The sequence below is a fragment of the Papio anubis genome, chromosome 13, assembly GCF_008728515.1.
Source record: "Papio anubis isolate 15944 chromosome 13, Panubis1.0, whole genome shotgun sequence".
Lineage (NCBI taxonomy): Eukaryota > Metazoa > Chordata > Mammalia > Primates > Cercopithecidae > Papio > Papio anubis.
This window is the reverse complement of record NC_044988.1, coordinates 69242559-69262354: the sequence shown is the minus strand read 5'-3', so window position 1 is coordinate 69262354 and position 19796 is coordinate 69242559. Positions and strand designations below refer to the sequence as shown.

The following is a 19796-nucleotide window of genomic DNA, read 5'->3' as shown; positions in this document are numbered from 1 at the left end:
TTTTGAGATGGAGTCTTGCTCTGTTGCCAGGCTGGAGTGCAGTGGCATGATCTTGGCTCACTGCAACCTCCTCTTTCCAGGTTCAAGTGATTCTCCTGCCTCAACCTCCCGAGTAACTGGGACTATAGGCACTTGCCACCGTACCCAACTAATTCTTGTATTTTTGGTAGAGATGCGGTTTCACCATGTTGGCCAGGATGGTCTCCATCTTTTGACTTCATGATCCGCCAGCCTCGGCCTCCCAAAGTGTTGAGATTACAGGTGTGAGCCACTGCACCCAGCCTGTGTCTGTTTTTTATGCCAGTATTATGCTGTTTTGGTTATAGGTTGGTGCAAAAGTAATTGCGATTTTTGCCGTTTTTTTTGTTTTTTTGTTTTTTTTTAATGGCAAAAAACCGCAATTACTTTTGTGCCGACCTAACACTATACCTCTGTAGTGTAATTTGAAGTCAGGTCATGGGATTCCTCCAGTTTTGTTCTTTTAGCTTAAGATAACTTTGGCTATTCTGCCATCTTTTGTGGTTCCATATAAACCTTAGGATTGTTTTTCTATTTCTGTGAAGAATGTCATTGGTATTTTGATAGGGATTGCATTGAATATGTAGATTGCTTTCGGTAGTAATAACATTCTCACAGTATCGATTCTTCTAATCCATAAACATAGAATTTCTTTCCTTTTTTTGTCCTTTTGAGTTTCTTCCATCGATTTTTTATAATTATCATTGTAGAGATCTTTCATTTCTTTGGTTGATTCCTAGGTATTTTATTTGTAGCTATTGTAAATGGGATTACATTTTTATTTCTTTTTTAGATTGTTCACTGTTGGCATATAAAAATGCTACTGATTTTTGTAAGTTGATTTTGTATCCTGCAACTTTATTGAATTTGTTTGTCAGTTCTTATAGTTTTTTGGTGGTCTTTAGGTTTTTCAAAATATAAGATCATATTATTTACAAACAAGGATATTTTGACTTTTTCCTTTCTAATTTGGATGCCCGTTATATGTTTCTCTCATCTGACTGCTGTAGCAAGGACTTTCAGTACTATGTTGAATAATAGTGACAGTAGGCATCCTTGTAGTCCAGATCTTAGAGGAAAGGCTTTCAGTTTTTCCCCATTCAGTATGATACTAGCTGTGGATTTATTGTACATGGTCTTTATTAAGTTGAAATATGTTTCTTCTCTGCATGGTTTCTTGGGGGTGTTTGTTGTGAAGGAATGTTGAATTTTATCAAATGCTTTTTCAGCATCAATTGAAATGATCATATGTTTTTTATCCTTCATTTTCTTGATACAATGTATCACATTGATTGATTTGCATATGTTGAACCATCATCCTTGCATCCCAGAGATAAATCCCACTTGGTCATGATTAATGATCTTTCTAATGTACTGTTGAATTTGGTTTGCTAGTATTTTGTGGAGGATTTTTGCATCAATATTGGGTTATTGGCCTGTAGTTTTCCTTTTGTGGATGTGTCTTTTTTCAGTTTCAGTGTTAGGATAATGCTGTTCTCATAGAATCAGTCTGGAAGTATTCCCTCTTCCTTTGTTTTTTGGAATAGTTTGAGTAGGATTGGTATCAGTTCTTCCTTAAATGTTTGGGAGGATTCAGCAGTGAAGCCATCAGGTCCTGGACTTTTCTTTGCTGGAAGCTTTCTTATTATGGCTTCAATCTCATTATTTGTTATTGGTCTGTTCAGGTTTTGGATTTCTTCATGGCTCAATCGTGGTAGGTTGTATATGTCTAGGAATGTGTCAGTTTCTTCTAGATTTTCCAATTTATTGGCAGATAGTTGCACACAGTAGCTGCTAATGATCCTTAGAATTTCTGTGCTATTAGTTGTAATGTCTCCTTTTTCATTTCTGTTTTTATTTGTTTCGGTCTTCTCTCTTTTTTTCATAGTCTGGCTAAAGGTTTGTCAATTTTGTAAAACTTCTCAGAAAAACAACTTTTTGTTACTTGTGCTTTTGTATTGCCTTTTTCATTTCAATTTCATTTATTTCTGCTGTGATCTTTATTTCTTTTCTTCTCCTAATGTTGGGTTTGGTTTGATCTTGCTTTTCTAATTCTTTAAGAGGTATCATTAGGTTGTTTATTGGAAGTTTTTTCTTATTTTTTGACGTAGGCATTTATAGCCATAAACTTCTCTCTTAGTTCTACTTTTGCTGAATCCTATATGTTTTGGTATGTTGTATTTCCATCATTATTTATTTCAAGAAGATTTTCAATTTCCTTCTGAATTTGTTCATTGACCACTGGTCATTCAGGAGCATATTGTTTAATTTCCATGTACTTGTATAATTTCCAAGATTTCTCTTGTTATCCATTTCTAGTTTTATTCCATTGTCGTCAGAGAAGATGCTTGAGATAATTTCAATTTTTTTGAATGTTTTAAGACTTTGTAACCTAACATGTGGTCTGTCCCTGAGAATGAGCCATGTGATAAGGAAAATAATGTGTATTCGGCAGCCATTGGATGAAATGTTCTGTAAATATCTGTTAGGTCCATTTGGTTTATAGTGCAGGTTAACTGTGATGTTTCCTTGTTGATTTTCTGTCTGGAAGATCTGTCCAAGGCTGAAAGTCAGGTATTTAAGTCTCCAGCTATTACTATGTTGGAGTCTCTCTTTAGCTATAATAATACTTGCTTTATATATCTGGGTGTTCCAGTGTTGGGTGCATATGTATTTACGTTGTATTATATGCGTTACATATGTATATGCATTGTGTTTACAGTTGTTATATCCTCTTGTTGAATTGACCCCTTTGTCATTATATAGTGACCTTCTTTGTCTCTTCTTATAGTTGTCTTGAAATCTATTTTGTCTGATGTAAGTATAGTGATCTTGCTCTTTTTTGGTTTCCATTGGCATGGAATATCTTTTTCCATTTCTTTATTTTCAGTCTATGTGTGTCTTTACAGGTAGAGTGTGTTTTTTGTAAGCAACAGATCTTTGGGTCTTGGTTTTTTTTAAATCCATTCCACCAGTCTGTGTCTTTTGATTGAAGAGTTTAGTTCATTTATATTCGGTGTTGTTATTGATAAGTAAAGGCATATTCCTTCCATTTTGTTATTTGTTTTCTCGTTGTTTTGTGGTCTTCTCTTCCTTCTTTCCTTCCTTGCTGTCTTCCTTTTTAGTGAAGGTGATTTTCGCTGGTGATATGATTTCATTTCTTTTTATTTTTTATATATCTGTTGTGTGTTTGACTTGAGGTTGCCATGTGACTTCCAAATACTATCTTATAACTCATTATTTTAAGCTGATAACAACACTGCATAAACAAACGAACAAGCAAAAAGAGAACTAATAAAAACTGTACACTTTAACTTCATCTCCCTACTTTTTAACTTTTTGTTGTTTCTGTTTATATCTTTTTATACTTTTTATGTCTTGAAAAGTTGTTGTGGTTATTATTTTTTGATTGGTCCCTCATTTAGTCTTTCTACTTAAGAGTAGTCGACACACCACAATTAGTGTTACAATATTTTCTATTTGTCTGTGTACTTTCTATTTTCTGTGACTTCAGTACTTTCAGATGATTTCTTATTGTTTATTAATGTCCTTTTCTTTCTCATTAATGTACTCCCGTTAACATTTCTTGTAGGACACATCTGATGTTGATGAAGTCCCTCAGGTTTTGTTTGTGTGGGAGTCTTTATTTCTCTTTCATATTTGAAGGATGTTTTTGCTGGGTACACTCTTCTGGGATAAAAGTCTTTTTCCTTCAGCTGTTTGAATATATCATGCCACCTTCTTCTGGCCCGTAAGGTTTCCACTGAAAAGTCTGCTGCCAGACCTATTGGAGCTCCATTATATGTTATTTGTTTCTTTTCTCGTGCTGCTGGTTATTCAGGCCCAAGGACTCTTCAGTAAGCAGGTGATGAATCCTGTCAAGAGTGGGTCCTTCTTTTCAAAGCAGCAGGTTCTCTTCTAGCCCAGGGTGTATCTAGAAATGTCATCCAGGAGCTAGGGCCTGGAAAGGGTGCTTTACGACTCTGTCTGGTGCCCTGTCTTCCTGTGACTGAGCTGGTATCCCAGATGCAAGACAAAGTCCTCCCCACTCTTCCCTCTCCTCGCCTTGAGCAGAAGGAAGTGTTCTCTTTTGGAACTGTGAGCTTTGCAGTCTGGGGTTAATGGAGGGGTGATGCCAGCAGCCCCTTAAACCATCCTGCCTGGCGTCTCAGTAGGTCATGCATCCTCCTCCCCTACGTCCACTGGCTCTGAGCCCAGTTCAGCCCTAAGACTTGCCCAGAAGTTGCAGTTCTTGTGGCCTACACTGCCTTTCAAGTTTATTTAGAGGCCCAGAGCACTGCAGCCCAAGATGGTGATGTTTGCCAGAACTCAAGTTCTGACTGCTGAAATGGGTGATTTTCCTCTGGCTTGGGCTAGTTTAAATACTCCCTCCATGTGTGGGCATCAGCTGAGTTCTGTTCAATTTTGCTTTCTGCTATAACAGGGAAGCCCTGAGTTCAAGGCAATGTCTCACAATTGCTGTGCTCTCCTTCTCCCAAGCACAGTTTATTGTACTGTGCAGCTGCTGCCAGGGGTTGAGTGAGAGGTGGTGTTGGTGATTCAAGAGAGTTTTTTCTACCTTCTCACTTCCTCTTTCAGTGAAATGAAGTTAAAAACAAGTAGTGTGAGTGTTCATCTGATTTTTGGTTGTTATGAGGGTGCTTATTTTGTGTAGATAGTTGTTAAATTGGTGTCTTTCCAGGAGGGACAATTGGTGGAGCTTTCTGTTCCACCATCTTGCTCCGCCCCTCTCTCTAGAGGTAATTTTTTTAAATCTGTTAAGCAATCTCTCCCTATCCTCCCCTCCCCCTACCCTTCCCACCCTCTAATAACCACAATTCTACTCTCTACTTATATGAGCTCAACTCTCTTAGCTCCCACATATGAATGAGAACATGCAGTATTTATTTTTCTGTGCCTGGCTTATTTCACTTAACGTAATGTCCTCCAGTCCATTTATGTTGCCATGAATGTCAGGATTTCATCCTTTTTTGTTCATTTATCAGCTTTTATTTTAGAATCAGGGGATACATGGGGGTACATGTGCAGGATTATTACAGAGGCATATTGCATGGTTTTGAGATTTGGGGTATAACTGCACCTGTCAACCTGCTGTGAGCATAGTACCCAATAGGTAGCTTTTTAGTCCTTGTCCCACTTGCTCTTGCCTCTCTCTAGTAGTCCACAGTGTCTGTTGTTCGCATCTTTATGTCCATGTGTACCTGATATTTTGCTCCCATTTAAAAGTAAGAACATGCAGTATTTTGTTTTCTGTTTCTGTGTTAGTTCACTTAGGATAATGGCCTCCAGCTGCATCTATGTTGCTGCAAAGGACATGATTTCATTCTTATATATGGCTGCATAGTGTACCATGGCATACATGTACCACATTTTCTTTTTCAGTCTGCCATTGATAGACACCTGCAGAGGACATGATTTTGTTGATTTTTATGGCTGCATAGTAATCAGTTGTGTATATGTACCACATTTTCCTTATCCAGTCCACTGTTGATGGATACCTACGTTGATTCTGTGGTTTTGCTGTTGTGAATAGTGCTGCGAGGAACATATGCATGCTTGTGTCCTTTTGGTAGGACAATTTATTTTCCCTTGGGTATATCCCCAGTAATGAGATTGCTGGGTTGAATGGTAGTTCAACTCTTAGTTCTTTGTGAAATCTCCACACTGCTCTCTACAGTTGGAGTAGTTTACTTTCCCGTCAACAGTTGTTTAAGTGTTTCATTTTCTCTGCAGCCTTGCCACCATCTGTTCTTTTTAGAGTTTTTAACAAAAGCTATTCTGACTGGCGTGGGGTGGTATCTCATTGTGGTTTTGATTTGCATTTCTTTGATGATTAGTGATGGTGAGCATTTTTTCATACGTTTGTTGGCTGCTTGTATGTCTTCTTTTGAAAAGTGTCTGTTCACATCATTTGTCCACTTTTTGTTTTTTTATTTATTTTTATTTTTATTTTTTTGAGACAGAGTTTCACTCTTGTTGCCCAGGCTCGAGTGCAATGGCACACTCTCAGCTCACTGCAACCTCTGCCACCAGGTTCAAGTGATTCTCCTGCCTTAGCCTCCCAAATAGCTGGGACTACAGGCACACGCCACCATGCCCGGCTAATTTTGTATTTTTAGTAGAGATGGGGTTTCACCGTGTTGCCTAGGCTGGTCTCGAACACCTCACCTTAGGTGATCCATCCACCTTAGCCTCCCAAAGTGCTGGGATTACAGGCCTTTGCCTACTTTTTAATGGGGTTATTTGTGTTTTGTTTATTGATTTAATAGGTTCCTTATGGATTCTAGATAGTAGACCTTTGTTGAATGCATCATTTGCAAATATTTTCTTCCATACTGTAGGTTGTCTGTTTGCTTCCTTGATAGTTTCTCTTGCAGTTCAGAGGCTCTTTAGTTTAATTAGGTCCCACTTACCAGTTTTTGTTTTTGTTGTAATTGCTTTTGGTGTCTTAGCCATACATTTTTTGCCAAGGCCAGTGTCGAGCAGGGTATTTCCTAGGTTTTCTTACAGGATTTTTATCATCTGATGTTGTACGTTTAAGTCTTTAATCCGTTTTGACTTAAGTTTTGTATATGATGTATGTAGAGGTCCAGTTTCATTCTTTTGCATGTGGATAGCCAGTTATTCCAATACCATTTATTGAACGGGGAGTCTTCTTCCATTGCTTATTTTTGTTGATTTTGTGGCAGATCAGGTGGTTTTAAGTGTGTGGCTTTATTTCTGAGTTCTCTGTTCTGTTTCATTATTCTATGCGTCTGTTTTTGTACTAGTATCATACTGTTCTGGTTATCATAGCCTTGTAGTATAGTTTGAAGTTCAGTAATATGATGCCTCTGGCTTTGTTCTTTTTGCTTAGGTTTGCTTTGGCTATTCAGGCTCTTTTTTGGTTCTGTATGAATTTACAACAGTTTTTTCTAATTCTGTGGAAATGAATTTATATTGTTAAAGTGGCCATGCTGCCCAAAACAATTTATAGATCAGTACTATTCCTGTCATTCTCTTTTTCACTGGCTGGGTCATATTTCTTTTCTTTTCTTTCTTTTTTTTTTTGTTAAAACAAGTTTATTAGGAAAGCAAGGGAATTAAAAAAATGGCTGCTCCATAGGCAGAGCAGCTGCAAGGGCTGCTGGCTGGCTATTTTTATGGTTACTTCTTGATTATATGCTAAACAAGCGGTGGATTATTTATGAGTTTTCCAGGGAAGTGGTGGGCAATTCCTGGAACTTCCTTTTTCAGATCATGTAAGGTAACTTCCTGACATTGCCATGTCATTTGTAAACTGTCATGGTGCTGCCAGGAGTGTTTTTTTTTTTTTTAAAGCATGATAATTAGCACATAATAAGCACTGAGGATGACTAGAGGTCACTTTCATGATTTGTCATCTTGGCTTTGTTGGGTTTTGGCCAGTTTCTTTACTGCAACCTGCAAAGTTTTTGTGACCTGTATCTTGTGCCTACCTCCTGTCTCATCCTGTGATTTAGAATGCCTAACCTCCTGGGAATGCAGCTCAGTAAGCCTCAGCCCTTATTTTACCCAGCCCCTATTCAGCATGGAGTCACTCTGGTTTGAATGCCTCTGACAGAGTTGCCCTGGTTCAGTGGCCTCTGGCATATTTCCCCTCTCTCTTTTACAAGGGAACCCTTAATCCTAAGGATGGTAGAGGGACAAGGATCCATATTCTGTAACTTGAGCCTGAATAGGGGCAATGATATTCCTGCCTAACTATTAAGGTCTCTTTTATTCAGGGTAGAGAGGAGCTGAGTCAGAAAGCATTGGTATGTCGAGGGCCATTCATAACTCTGAGTTCTAACAAAAGTTGATATCCATCCCTCTTGCTTCTTCTGATTACCAGCCAGAGATGAGTGGTTGATTCACAGGAATAAGCAGAGTCAGTCTCAATTGCAGGAAAAAACTCAAAAACAACTGATGAGACAGGTGTACCATCGTTCTCTCTCCAGTCCTCATTTTTACTAATGACAAATCATGGTAAGACTGATTGGTAAGACATGGGAGTCCCAGGCTGTTTGCTTTATTATACTTGGCCTGGTTATTTGTATAAAGTGCAACAGGAATAAGTATTTTTCACATAGGCTTTCTTAATTGGCTTTGATGGAACTTTTTTTTATAAAAGGAATCTCAGATTAGACTTTTTTCAAAAAGTCGAGCCCAGCAATGGGTTTGTATCCTCAAACACCTATGAGTTTAGTAAATTCCTTTCCTCTGGAGGTCCCAAGATAACTTGGGCTCTTGGGCCTATCAGAAGGTGACATTCTTTACTTACCAGAGGTCAGAAACCATGTACAGGGACTGTGTAGACAAGGTGTGAGACCAGTTTTCCCAAGGGGCTTTTATTGGCTCTATAAGTCAAGATTGATTCCTTAAAGGAAAGCACACCATTCTAGTCAAAGCCTTGGTAAAATAACAAATTATTCCAATTGTGTCATGTTGCAAAAGAAAACATTCTTATTCCACTTATGCACATAATTGTATTGCTATAAGTTAAGAATACTTACAAATAGTTTCCTAATTCTGGAAAAATCAGATAGAAACAAATATGCTCCAAATTTTGTTCATAGGAGATACTTTACTCAATTATTAAAAGCTGTTAATCGCTCAAAAGTTTCCTTGATTCTTAAAAACAAAACAAACGATCAGCAACATTTTAAGCAAAAAGTCAAAAAAAGATTATTTTAGTCCTCTATTAGTTAGGTCCATGCAGTTAATGCCTGTCTTGCTTAATAGTCATGAACATTTCAGCTCTCCATGAGTCCTGAATGCTTTTTCCTCTGAAGTCAGAATCTCCAGAGTTATCAGAAGCCTGCATTCAAGAATACCTGTTAGAGTTCTATAGTTGATTTTAAAACGACTGTCTGAAGAGGATCAATACAAGACAACAATTGTCTGTGGATGACAAAAGTCTTAGGACAGCCACTATTAACACCACAATTGACAAGTTAATTTTGCTTCTGTGCCATATAGCAATTTTACATATCAATTATAATTATTAATAACATAGACTGTCATTTCAGAATAATGGGAGTTTCTCATAATTTTAACACACATACCAGTAACATATTTATACAAATACAGCCCAAAGAAAGCCAAATACCATCTCATATTTGGCAGTGCTTCCTGTGTGATGTTTATACCAAATAAGCCAAATATGTCATTTTTTGACTCAGGGGACCTAATATCTAAGAGATTGATTAGATCAGAAAAGATATAATTTATAACTTGATTTAAGCGCTTACTAGTTTTAAGCCAATAGAAGCTTTTTTTACATCACACACAACATATGTAAATACACAGACAGAAGATTCAGTAGTTGTAAGATTTTTTACTTCCCAGTTTTTTAATTAGATTACTGGCTTCAGGGTGGAGCCATTGGAGGAACAGGACCAGGAAAGCATGCAGTTTCTACAGCCTAATAAGCAGGCATAGCTGGAATGCAAAACAGATTCCCCAAATTAAGGGTCCTATTTTTATACCAGATCCTGCATCCCAAAAAAAGAGGGAGCCAGCCCATCTCCCATGGAGTCTTATCTCTCAGTGGGGTGTGGGGACATTTCCATACCTTCTAGGGGGCCAAGAGCATGTTTCTCTAATCCAAAAGTGCGGAGTCAAGTATTAACCATAACTGCCATTAAGCATGCCCAAAGGTACATTTCCTACCTAGTTCTCTCATAATTCAAAGTAATTTCTGTTACCTTTCAAAGTAAAAAATGTCAGATAACTCAATACAAAACAGAACAGAGCCTCAGATTGTTTCTCGGGTTTCATGAGGAAAACAGAGGTTTTTCCCAAAACAGGTCTGTAGTGCCGCCTCTGTTTTTCCCAGGGAATCCCAGGCTGTTAGAGCTTGAATATGTGCTTTTTTTTGTTTTGTTTTGTTTGGAGACGGAGTCTCGCTCTGTCACCAGGGGCTGGAGTGAGTGCAGTGGCACGATCTTGGCTCATTGCAACCTCTGCCTCCTGGGTTCAAGGAGGCCTCAGCCTCCCGGGTAGCTGGAACTACAGGTGCGCACCACCACGCCCAGCTAATTTTTGTGTTTTTAGTAGAGACGGGGTTTCACCATGTTGGCCGGGATGGTCTCGATCTCTTGACCTCGTGATCCGCCCGCCTTGGTCTCCCAAAGTGCTGGGATTATAGGTGTGAGCCACTGCGCCTGGCCCCACATTTTCTTTATCCATTCATCTGTTGGTGGCCACTTAGGTTGATTTCATATTTTGACTATTGTAAATAGTGCTGGAGTAAACACGGGGGTGCGATATGTCCTTGCTATACTGATTTCCATTTCTTTGGATAAATACCCAGTAATGGAATTGCTGGATCATGTGGTAGTTCTATTTTTAGTTTTTGAGGAACCTCCATTCTGTTTTCCATAGTGGCTGTGCTACTTTACTGTCTCATCAACAACATATGAATGTTTCCCTTTCTCCAAATCCTCTTCAGTATTATTTTTTTTCATGTTTTTGTTAATAACCATTCTAACTGGGGTGAGATGATACCTCATTGTGGTTTTGATTTGTATGTAACCACATGATTAGTGAAACTGACGATTTTTTTTCATATGCCCTTTGGCCATTTGTATGTCTTTTGAGAAATGTCTGTTGAGATGCTATGCCCTTTTTAAAATTGGATTTTGTTGTTGTTGTTGCTTGTGTTTCTTGTATATTCTGAATGTTAATCCCTTATCAGATGTTTAGTTTACAGATATTTCCACTAATTCTCAGGTTGCCTCTTCACTCTGTTGTGTTTCCCTTGCCCTCCAGAAGCTTTTTAGTTTGATAAAATCCAATTTGTCTGTTTTTGCTTTTTTTTGCCTGTGCATTTAAAGCTGTATCCATAAAATTTTTGCCCAGACCGATATCCAGAAGCATTTCGCCTATGTTTTCTTCTACTGGTTTTATAGTTTCGGGTCTTAGATTTATGTCTTTAATCCATTTTGAGTTGATTTTTGTTTATGGTGAGAGATGAGGGCACTTAGAATTTTTTTATACCTATTGTAAAAACTATCTTAGACTCAGTTAGAAATAGATTTTTAAAATTGTGTCATTAATGTGTGTGCCTTAAAAGGAGAATAAATTTGTTCAAGTTATTCTGAAACAACTTTACATTCAGAGTCTGACTCTTGTGCATCATTTCTCAACTGAGTCGATTTTTTTTTTTTTTTTAAACATAATATTGGCCTTCATGACATTAAGAGTGTTGGTAATGCTCTACTCTCTCTGGGAATTTCTTCCAAGCTGCCAAAACCCATTCTGCAAGTATTGATGCTATCACTTTACTATTTGACTAACCTCAGAGTTTTATTTTTTCTGAATTGAAATACATCTCTGCTAGTTAAGCAACTTTTCTTCAAAGTTACCAAAATATAAACCAAAATGTTAATAGTGGTTTTCTCCAGTGGTGTTTGGAAGTGGTTCTTATTTTCTTCTTTATAATTTTCTGCTTTCCAAAATTTCTAAACACACATAGACACATGTGTACACATGCATGTACACATGCACACAGTTAAAACATGGCCTTGCTTCAACTGTGGATCATCATCACGTCTCATCTTCTGCAGTCTTATCATTTGGGGAATTCAGGAGTAGAATTCATTATTCTCCTTGGTGGTCATGCTTGCTGCCTGGGATGTAGAAAGTCCCATCAGTCAGCCCCTGGTGGGACCAGGTTCTCTGCTGACCTCCAGTGGCTTTGGGCTGTATGGCACTAAGCAAGAGGCGTTCATATGTTTGCTGGTCAGTGCAGAACAGACCCACACTCACATTTTTAGGAAAGCAATTTGTAATTGTACCTTGATTAGGTAGCACACGTGCCCATATACCTGAGTTACTCTTACCTGTCTGTCTTCCAGTGCAACTAGGACCTTACTTATTGGAAATTGAGATGCTTTTTATAGGAACTATGTATAAGTACCATAATAAGAACAAGAAAATATGAAGTGAAGAATTTATGTGCATAGAACAGAATTTGGATGAGCGGTTAAGCCTGAGTTCTGAGTCAGCTTCTAGGCTTTGCTTATCAGTTTTCTGTTGAGGTCTTTTGTTTTGTTTTTTGAGGATATTTGTCTTTCTGGGTTTTTTTTGTTGTTGTTTGTTTTGAGGGGTACAGTTTGGGAATGAGAAGAGGTATATAGGCAGCAGTGGTCCTTCTCCTAGGACCAGAAGAACAATAAAACTTTCCTGTTGAAATGATCTGCCTCTTTGTATTTTCTGCCATGGATAACCATCGCAGGGAGAGATGTTGCTGAAACAAGAGTATGAGGCAGTTTCCCCATTTGGAACCCTGCTGGGCATTAGTGAGGCAGGCAGGCAGGCAGGACCCATCAAGGAAAAGTAAGTGACCATTGGAGCAAAAATACATGCTAATTTTTCAATCAGTGAGCTGTTAACCTTCTGGGATTTATAATTTCTCTGACATCCATTTTAACATTTGCTCTATCCAGTTAATTTAAAAAACCCATTTATTATACCCCTTAAGTCATTCTTTGTTATATTGTCAAAGTGTCACATTCTAATTATCTTAAAATCACTTTTGGCCGAAGCTTGTTAAAAAAAAAAAAAGTCAGCATTATGTCTGAGATTATTGATCAATGTAATTTTAAGGTTTTTGCTTCTTAATAATTAAACGCCACAGCATCATGCAGCATGCCTGCTGCCAGGATGATGTTTGAGAATGAATCAAATGAGTAGCTAATCCCCTAATAGTTTTCAAATATTTTAAATCTTTTTATCTCCATAACCAGAATTCTAAAGCAACCTAAAGGTTGTAATGTTTGTTAATAGACTCTTGTGATTTTTGCCACAACTATTACGGCAGCTTCCTTACTAGTTTCCCTGGTTCTCTACTACTGCCAGGTGAATTTTTTGAAAGCCCAGCTCTACAGCTCAGTGGCTGCTTATCACAAACAGGATAAAATTCAAACTCCATCAGCTTAGTGCTTAAGACCCTCTAGAGTCTGTCTCTAACCTTATTTATTCTACTCCTAGTTTATGCAAACTTGCTATTAGCACACTGCTTTCTCATTGTGCCCACTAATTCATCAAGTTTAGAAAGTTAAAAGCATTATATTGTCTCCTGTAGTGCATCTTGCTGTCCATTTTCATACTGATACTTAGGACACAGATGGAAAATAGATGTTTTCTATTAGACTAGTTTCTTTGCTTCTGAGTCCATCTCATATCCTCTCTGCCAGATCCTTTGGATATTACAAAGTCTTTGGGTATTAAAAAAGATTCCTTGACTTCTTGTTGACAATGTAGGCACCAGCTAGGCTAGTTTACCTTTATTAACATTGAATATTGAACCTAAATGAAACCTACTAGGAATATTTTACTTTCATAGGGTTTCCTATTATTGAATTTTAGTCTTAAAAATTTTTATTATTATTGATTTTTTGCCAGTATGAAAGACAAAATGTTATATGGAAGTTTTAATTTGTAACTTTCTGATTACAACTGAACATATGTAATATGTTTATTGGCAATCTGTGTTTCTTTCATACACTGATAGCTTTAGCTCACTTATCTTTTTGGTAATCTTTTTTTAGTTCATTCTTTTTATATTCTGAATACTAATCAGTTGTCTCTAGTACATGTCACAAGTACCTTTCTTCCTGTCTGTCTTAAAAATTCATGGTTTTTTAAAAATGTCTAGATGCTTCCTGGCCTTGTTGGCTTCAAAATCTGGCAATTGTCTTGGCTGCATGTGGTCTTGATACAGGGTTGCAGGTCCTTTTCAAAGTAGATGCTGTCTCCTAAGTACCAGGAGGCCGTAGGAGATTTTTCATATTTGTGACCCAACTCCGCAGGTTCCTGTATCACCCCAGCACTTAGCAGATGTCCTCTGGAGACATTTCTTTTGCCTATGCAGGTATAATTCTCAGCCCTAAATCTGCAACTGCAGACTTAATTTCCAAAACGAATTACACAGGAAACCTATAGGAAAGAAAATGGCTAGTGATCTTTGCTTACCCTAGGAATGGTTCTTCCCTTCCTGGAATGTCAGTTCCTTTAGTCCTCATTGCTTTCATGATTTCTGATATCTTAAAAATATGATACACTGTAATCCCAGCACTTTGGGAGGCCGAGGCGGGCGGATCACAAGGTCAGGAGATCGAGACCATCCTGGCTAACACCATGAAACCCCGTCTCTACTAAAAAAATACAAAAAACTAGCCGGGCGTGGTGGCGGGCGCCTGTAGTCCCAGCTACTTGGGAGGCTGAGGCAGGAGAATGGGGTGAACCCGGGGGGCGGAGTTTGCAGTGAGCCGAGATCGCGCCACTGCACTCCAGCCTGGGGCACAGAGCAAGACTCCATCTCAAAAAAAAAAAAAAACAACAAAACAACAACAACAAAAAAAATGATACAAAGTTTTTTCTAGTTGTTGCGGTAGGACCAATACATTTCTGCTACCCACTACACCCTGCTTGCAAGTGGAAATCCATTTGTAGATTCCCTTTTGGATTTTCTGTGAACTCAATAAAAACATCTGCAAATAATGACATCTCTTCCTTTCCAGTCTTTTTATTATTATTATTATTTTGATCAAGAACTCCAAATCAGTGTTATATAGAAGTGATAGCAGGCATCTTTTTTCTTTTTTGATCTCAACTTGAAAGCTTTTAGTATATCACCATTCAGTTGTTTGTTACTTGTTTGTTTATCTTTTTTTCAGTTAAGGAAGTTCTCTTCCTAGTTTACTGAAAGTGTTTAAGCATGAATGGATATAGATTTTTATCAAATGCTTTTCTGCTTTTGAGAGATAACAAAATTTTTCTCTTTTATTCTGTCAGTGTTGTGCTGTACATTAATTGGTTTTCAAATATTTATCTAAACTGAAGTGCTAAACTAAATCCAGCTTTCTTGTGATGTATTATCCTTTGTATGTAGTGCTAAGTTTCTTAATATTTCTTTTTTTTTTTTTGAGACGGAGTCTCGCTCTGTCCCCCAGGCTGGAGTGCAGTGGCGTGATCTGGGCTCACTGCAAGCTCCGCCTCCCGGGTTCCCGCTGTTCTCCTGCCTCAGCCTCCCGAGTAGCTGGGACTACAGGCGCCCGCCACCTCGCCCGGCTAGTTTTTTGTATTCTTTTTAGTAGAGACGGGGTTTCACCGTGTTAGCCAGGATGGTCTCGATCTCCTGACCTCGTGATCCGCCCGTCTCAGCCTCCCAAAGTGCTGGGATTACAGGCTTGAGCCACCGCGCCCGGCCTTTAATATTTCTATTCAAGTTTTGCATCTGTGTTCTTGAGTAAGATTAACAAATACTTTTTTTTCCTCATAATTTTCTTATCAGGATTCCCATAAAGATTACGTTGACCTCGAAAACTAGTTGGGAAGTGTTCCCTGTTTTTGTATTCTCTGGAATAGTTTGTGTAAAATTGCCATTATTGGCTCCTTAAATGTTTGGCAGAATTTACTGGTGAAGATGGCTGGGAATGGAGTTTCATTTGTGGAAAGGCTTTGAATTAGATTTGGATTCTTTAATAATTGTAGGATTCTTTTTTGAGATGGAGTCTTGCTGTGTTGCCCAGTCTAGTCTTGAACTCCTGGGCTCAAGCAAACCTCCTGCCTTGGGGCTGTGGGCATGTGTCACTATACCTGGCAATAATTTTAGGATAATTTATATCTTCTGTTTCTTCTAGTGTCAGTTCCAATAAGTTATATTTTCATGGGAGTTATATGAATCATCAAACTTATTGGAATTAACTTACTGATAATAGCTATCAGTGGAAGGATCTTAGAAGTATATTTTTTGAAAGAGAAAAACATGAGGTCATACCAGTACTTCCAATTCAAATTATTATAGGGTTTTTACTTAATCACTCAGTTTTATATATTTTTTCCTTATGCTGAAAATCTTGATTCTTAATGGCATTAACATGATTACTCATGTGCTTTATCGGTAATATATGTGTATGTATTTAATTTCAAAATAACAATGCCAGTACTAAATTTTTTAAAAATTTTATTTTGTTTTAATGTTAAACATTTCCATGGTTCCAAAGTCAAAACTGTAAAACCAAAGTACAGTCAGGGAATTTATCCTAGACCTCTCCATCCATTTTCTCCCATTGGTGTTTTTTTGTGGGTAGAGGAAAGACAACTATATAAGCAAGCATATATAGACATGTAAATATGTGTGCATGTATATACATATGTATTTATATTTCTTCCCCAAGTTTCTTCTCCCTATTTCTTATACAAAATATTTGACCTGTACATGCTCTTCTGCACCTGGGTTTTTTTTTTTTTTTTTTTAACTTATCTTGAAGATTGCTCCTTAGCAGCAAACAGATATCTTTTTTATTTCTTTATATTACAGCCTAGTACTTCATTATATGGGTACCATACTTTATTCAGCCAGTCTCCTATTGATAAGCATTTGGAGAAATAGTAACTTTTTGTTGTTGTTGTTGTTGAGACAGGGTTTCACTCTGTCGCCCAGTCTGAAGTGCACTGGCATGAACTTGGTTCACTGCAACCTCCACCTCCCAGTTTCAAGAGATTCTTGTGCCTCGGCCACCGGGTAGCTGGGATTACAGGCGTGCGCCACCATGCCTGGTTAATTTTTGTATTTTTAGTAGAGACAGGGTCTTGCCATGTTGGCCAGGCTGGTCTCAAAATCTTGACCTCAAGTGATCCACCCACCTCAGCCTCCCAAAGTTCTGGGATTACAGGCATGAGCCCCTGGGCCTGGCCAAAATACTAACTTTTAAAAAGGCATTTTCCATTCTCAAGACTACAACACTGTAGTGTTGGCCATTAGAACTATTTGATCTAATTTTTAAACACTTTTTGTTTATACATCATGCAAAAATTCATTTTATAGCCAGGCACAGTGGCTCACAACTGTAATCCCAGCTTTGGGAGGCTGAGGCGGGAGGATTGCTTCAGTTCAGGAGTTCAAGACTGACCTGGGCAACATAGTGAGACCTCATCTCTAAAAAAAAATTTTTTTAATTAAAAAAATTTAAGAAGATTTGCCAGGCATGGTGGCACACACCTGTTGTCCCAGCTACTCTGGAGGCTGAAGTGGGATGATTGCTTAAGTCCAGGAAGTTAAGGTCGCAGTGAGCTGAGATCGTGCCACTGCACTCCAGCCTGGGTGACAGAGCAAGACCCTGTCTTCAAAAAGAAAAAAAAAAAATCAAAGTTTCTTTTTTTTTTATTTTTATGATTTCTCAGCTTATTTATCATTGTAAGTAGGATAAGCTCAAGTCTTTGTGACTTTTGCTTTATTACAGTTGTCTTTATTTTATTTAAAAGACTTCTACTTGTTTATGGTACCGCTCTCTCATTTCTCAATTTGTAGTACCAATTTAATCTCATTAAGTCCTTGCTCAGGTAATAGAACCCATCATCTTTATAACACCCCAAAGACATAGTCTCTCCTTGTAATTTATCAGGTTGAAAAGGGGCATGTAGTTGATATGTATCTATTACTCATCTGCTTCAAGGAAGTACCAACTCCTAAAGCAGACAGATTATTGTCTATGTTAATTATGTATAAATTAAAATGTCTTACTTCAGATTTCTGTGATTTGATGAATAAAGCATTCTTTTCAATCTCAGTATGACCAGTTGTTCCTGTTGTTTATTCATATGTGTCTTCTGTTTAAAGAATTTTAGTAATCACTCATGATTTCTACTTTATAAATCCATGTGGAGTTTGCCAAAGTATTATATAATCTTAGTTACTTAGTTTACCAAAGTGTTATATCTTTTCTCCAGCCTCCCTTCTGAGAGCTCATATTCCATTTTAACCTCTAATATACTTTTAGTATTTTTGATTGTCTATAGTAGAGAAAATAAAGTACAACCTCGACTAAACAAAATATTATAAGTACTTTTGCCTCTTCCTGGACCATGCAAAGACTTTAGAATATTTAGCATAATTTACCTCCTGCTTACCTTCCCTCCCTAGCTTATATGCTGCTCTCAGGTATTTTAACGTCTGTGGAACCCCATAAGGCATTATTATTATTGCTATTTTTATAGTCATTATTCATGTGCCATGCTTACTGTGGCATCTGTTGTATTATTTAATTTGATGCTTAAGACAATCTTACGTGGCAGAAATGATTATCCTTATATAATAAATGAGAACTAAGGCATGGAGAGTTTATGCATTTTACAAGTTCACATGGCCAGTAAGTCACAAATTAGGATTTAAACCCAGTCCAGAACCTGGTCTCTTAACTAGTGTAAACTCAAGTCCTGATTATTACTATTTTTTTCTCTCTCACTGAAAAATAATGACTTGAACCAAAAAGTTCCCACTAAGCAATTGTAAGATTTTTGACCATTAGGCTGATGGGCTCACCCTGACTACATATGAGGGTAAATAATTTTTTTTTCATTCTTTTAGCTGACATAGCCCAGAGATACAGGATAAGCAAATACCCAACCCTCAAATTGTTTCGTAATGGGATGATGATGAAGAGAGAATACAGGGGTCAACGATCAGTGAAAGCACTGGCAGATTACATCAGGCAACAAAAAAGTAACCCCATTCAAGAAATTCGGGACTTAGCAGAAATCACCACTCTTGATGTAAGTTGTAACTTTTGCTAGATTAAATGAACATTCCCTGATTAATGTAAACAAATTCTAATGCAAACAAAAAATCTGGACATTCTCCTATAGTTTATTGCAGTGGATTTGACATACATATACTTAATGAGTTGAATTTTTTTGAATTAATCTCAAGGGAAATACTTACGTTATACTGAACTTCTGGATGAAAGATACAGCATACAGTAAAGCTGTACTAATGTGAATTGAGCACATATGAAAGCCTCAATTATAAAGAAATGGAAGTTAAAGTCAAGTATATACAACCAGAGCTTCTGTATTTTTCTTGTGGAGACCTTCAGGGTGTCTGCTCTAATTGGCCTTGTGTGAGCTCTTTTTATGAGTTTTAATGTCCTCTAAAATAGCCTCTGCTTAACGATAAGTTTAGCACACCCCTTTCTTTGTACACTGGGTAGTGTTTTAAAGACAACAACAACAAAAGCAAAAACAATTGAGTTTGGGCTCTATCACAATCACCAATCATCACTGTCAGGTTTGAGATTTGATTTTACCCTACTTGCAAGCTAAGCTAACCAATTACCATTTCATGGATTCTGTTAGAAGACACAAGACTGCTGGGTCAGAGACAAAGGAATTTATTGCTCACATCACAGCAAGTAGTGTGAGCATGTTTGCATTTGTTTCCTTGCCCTCCAAATCCTATGGAGGCAATACAGAGGACTCCCCAGATGGATACCTGCACATACAGTGGGTTATGTCACAGGAGAGGGACACTGGGCTTGGGGAACTCACTATTTCAGAGCAAGCAGTAACCCTGCATTTGTCCTGGCTGGAGGCATTCTCTCGTATCAGTGTTGCTCGCTGCAAGCACAACTCTGAGAAATGGCCTGGATAAAGAGTAGTCAGAGTCTTGCATTTTTTGGTAGACCCAGTAAGATGGGTAGGAGTGTGAGAGAGCCATGGAGGAGTCTCTCCAACAGTCACAAGTTATGATTGATACATTGTTTTAACACATTTTAGAATTAGTCCCCTTACTTAGGAAAAGATTGTCACTGATCAAATAGTTATCTATTTCTTAAAAATTTTAAATGCTAGAAGGAAATGTTTATGATTATATTTATTATAGTTAAGATTGTTTTCAACCCAATGTAATCTTAAATAGTTTTGGACTAGGTGTTAAAAACTAAATATGCATTTATAGTCATACTTCATTT

General features: G+C 37.7%; 1 protein-coding gene across 2 annotated transcripts in view; it reads left to right on the top strand.

The window, feature by feature from the left end:
• The window catches only part of ERP44 (endoplasmic reticulum protein 44), a 115644-nt gene that overhangs the window by 57635 nt on the left and 38213 nt on the right, over window positions 1–19796 (top strand). For both annotated transcript variants that reach the window (XM_003911445.5, XM_009188418.4), the window contains exon 5: window positions 18416–18600. In XM_003911445.5, coding sequence (XP_003911494.1) covers window positions 18416–18600 — 185 coding nt within the window. The remainder of the gene's footprint in view (window positions 1–18415; window positions 18601–19796) is intronic.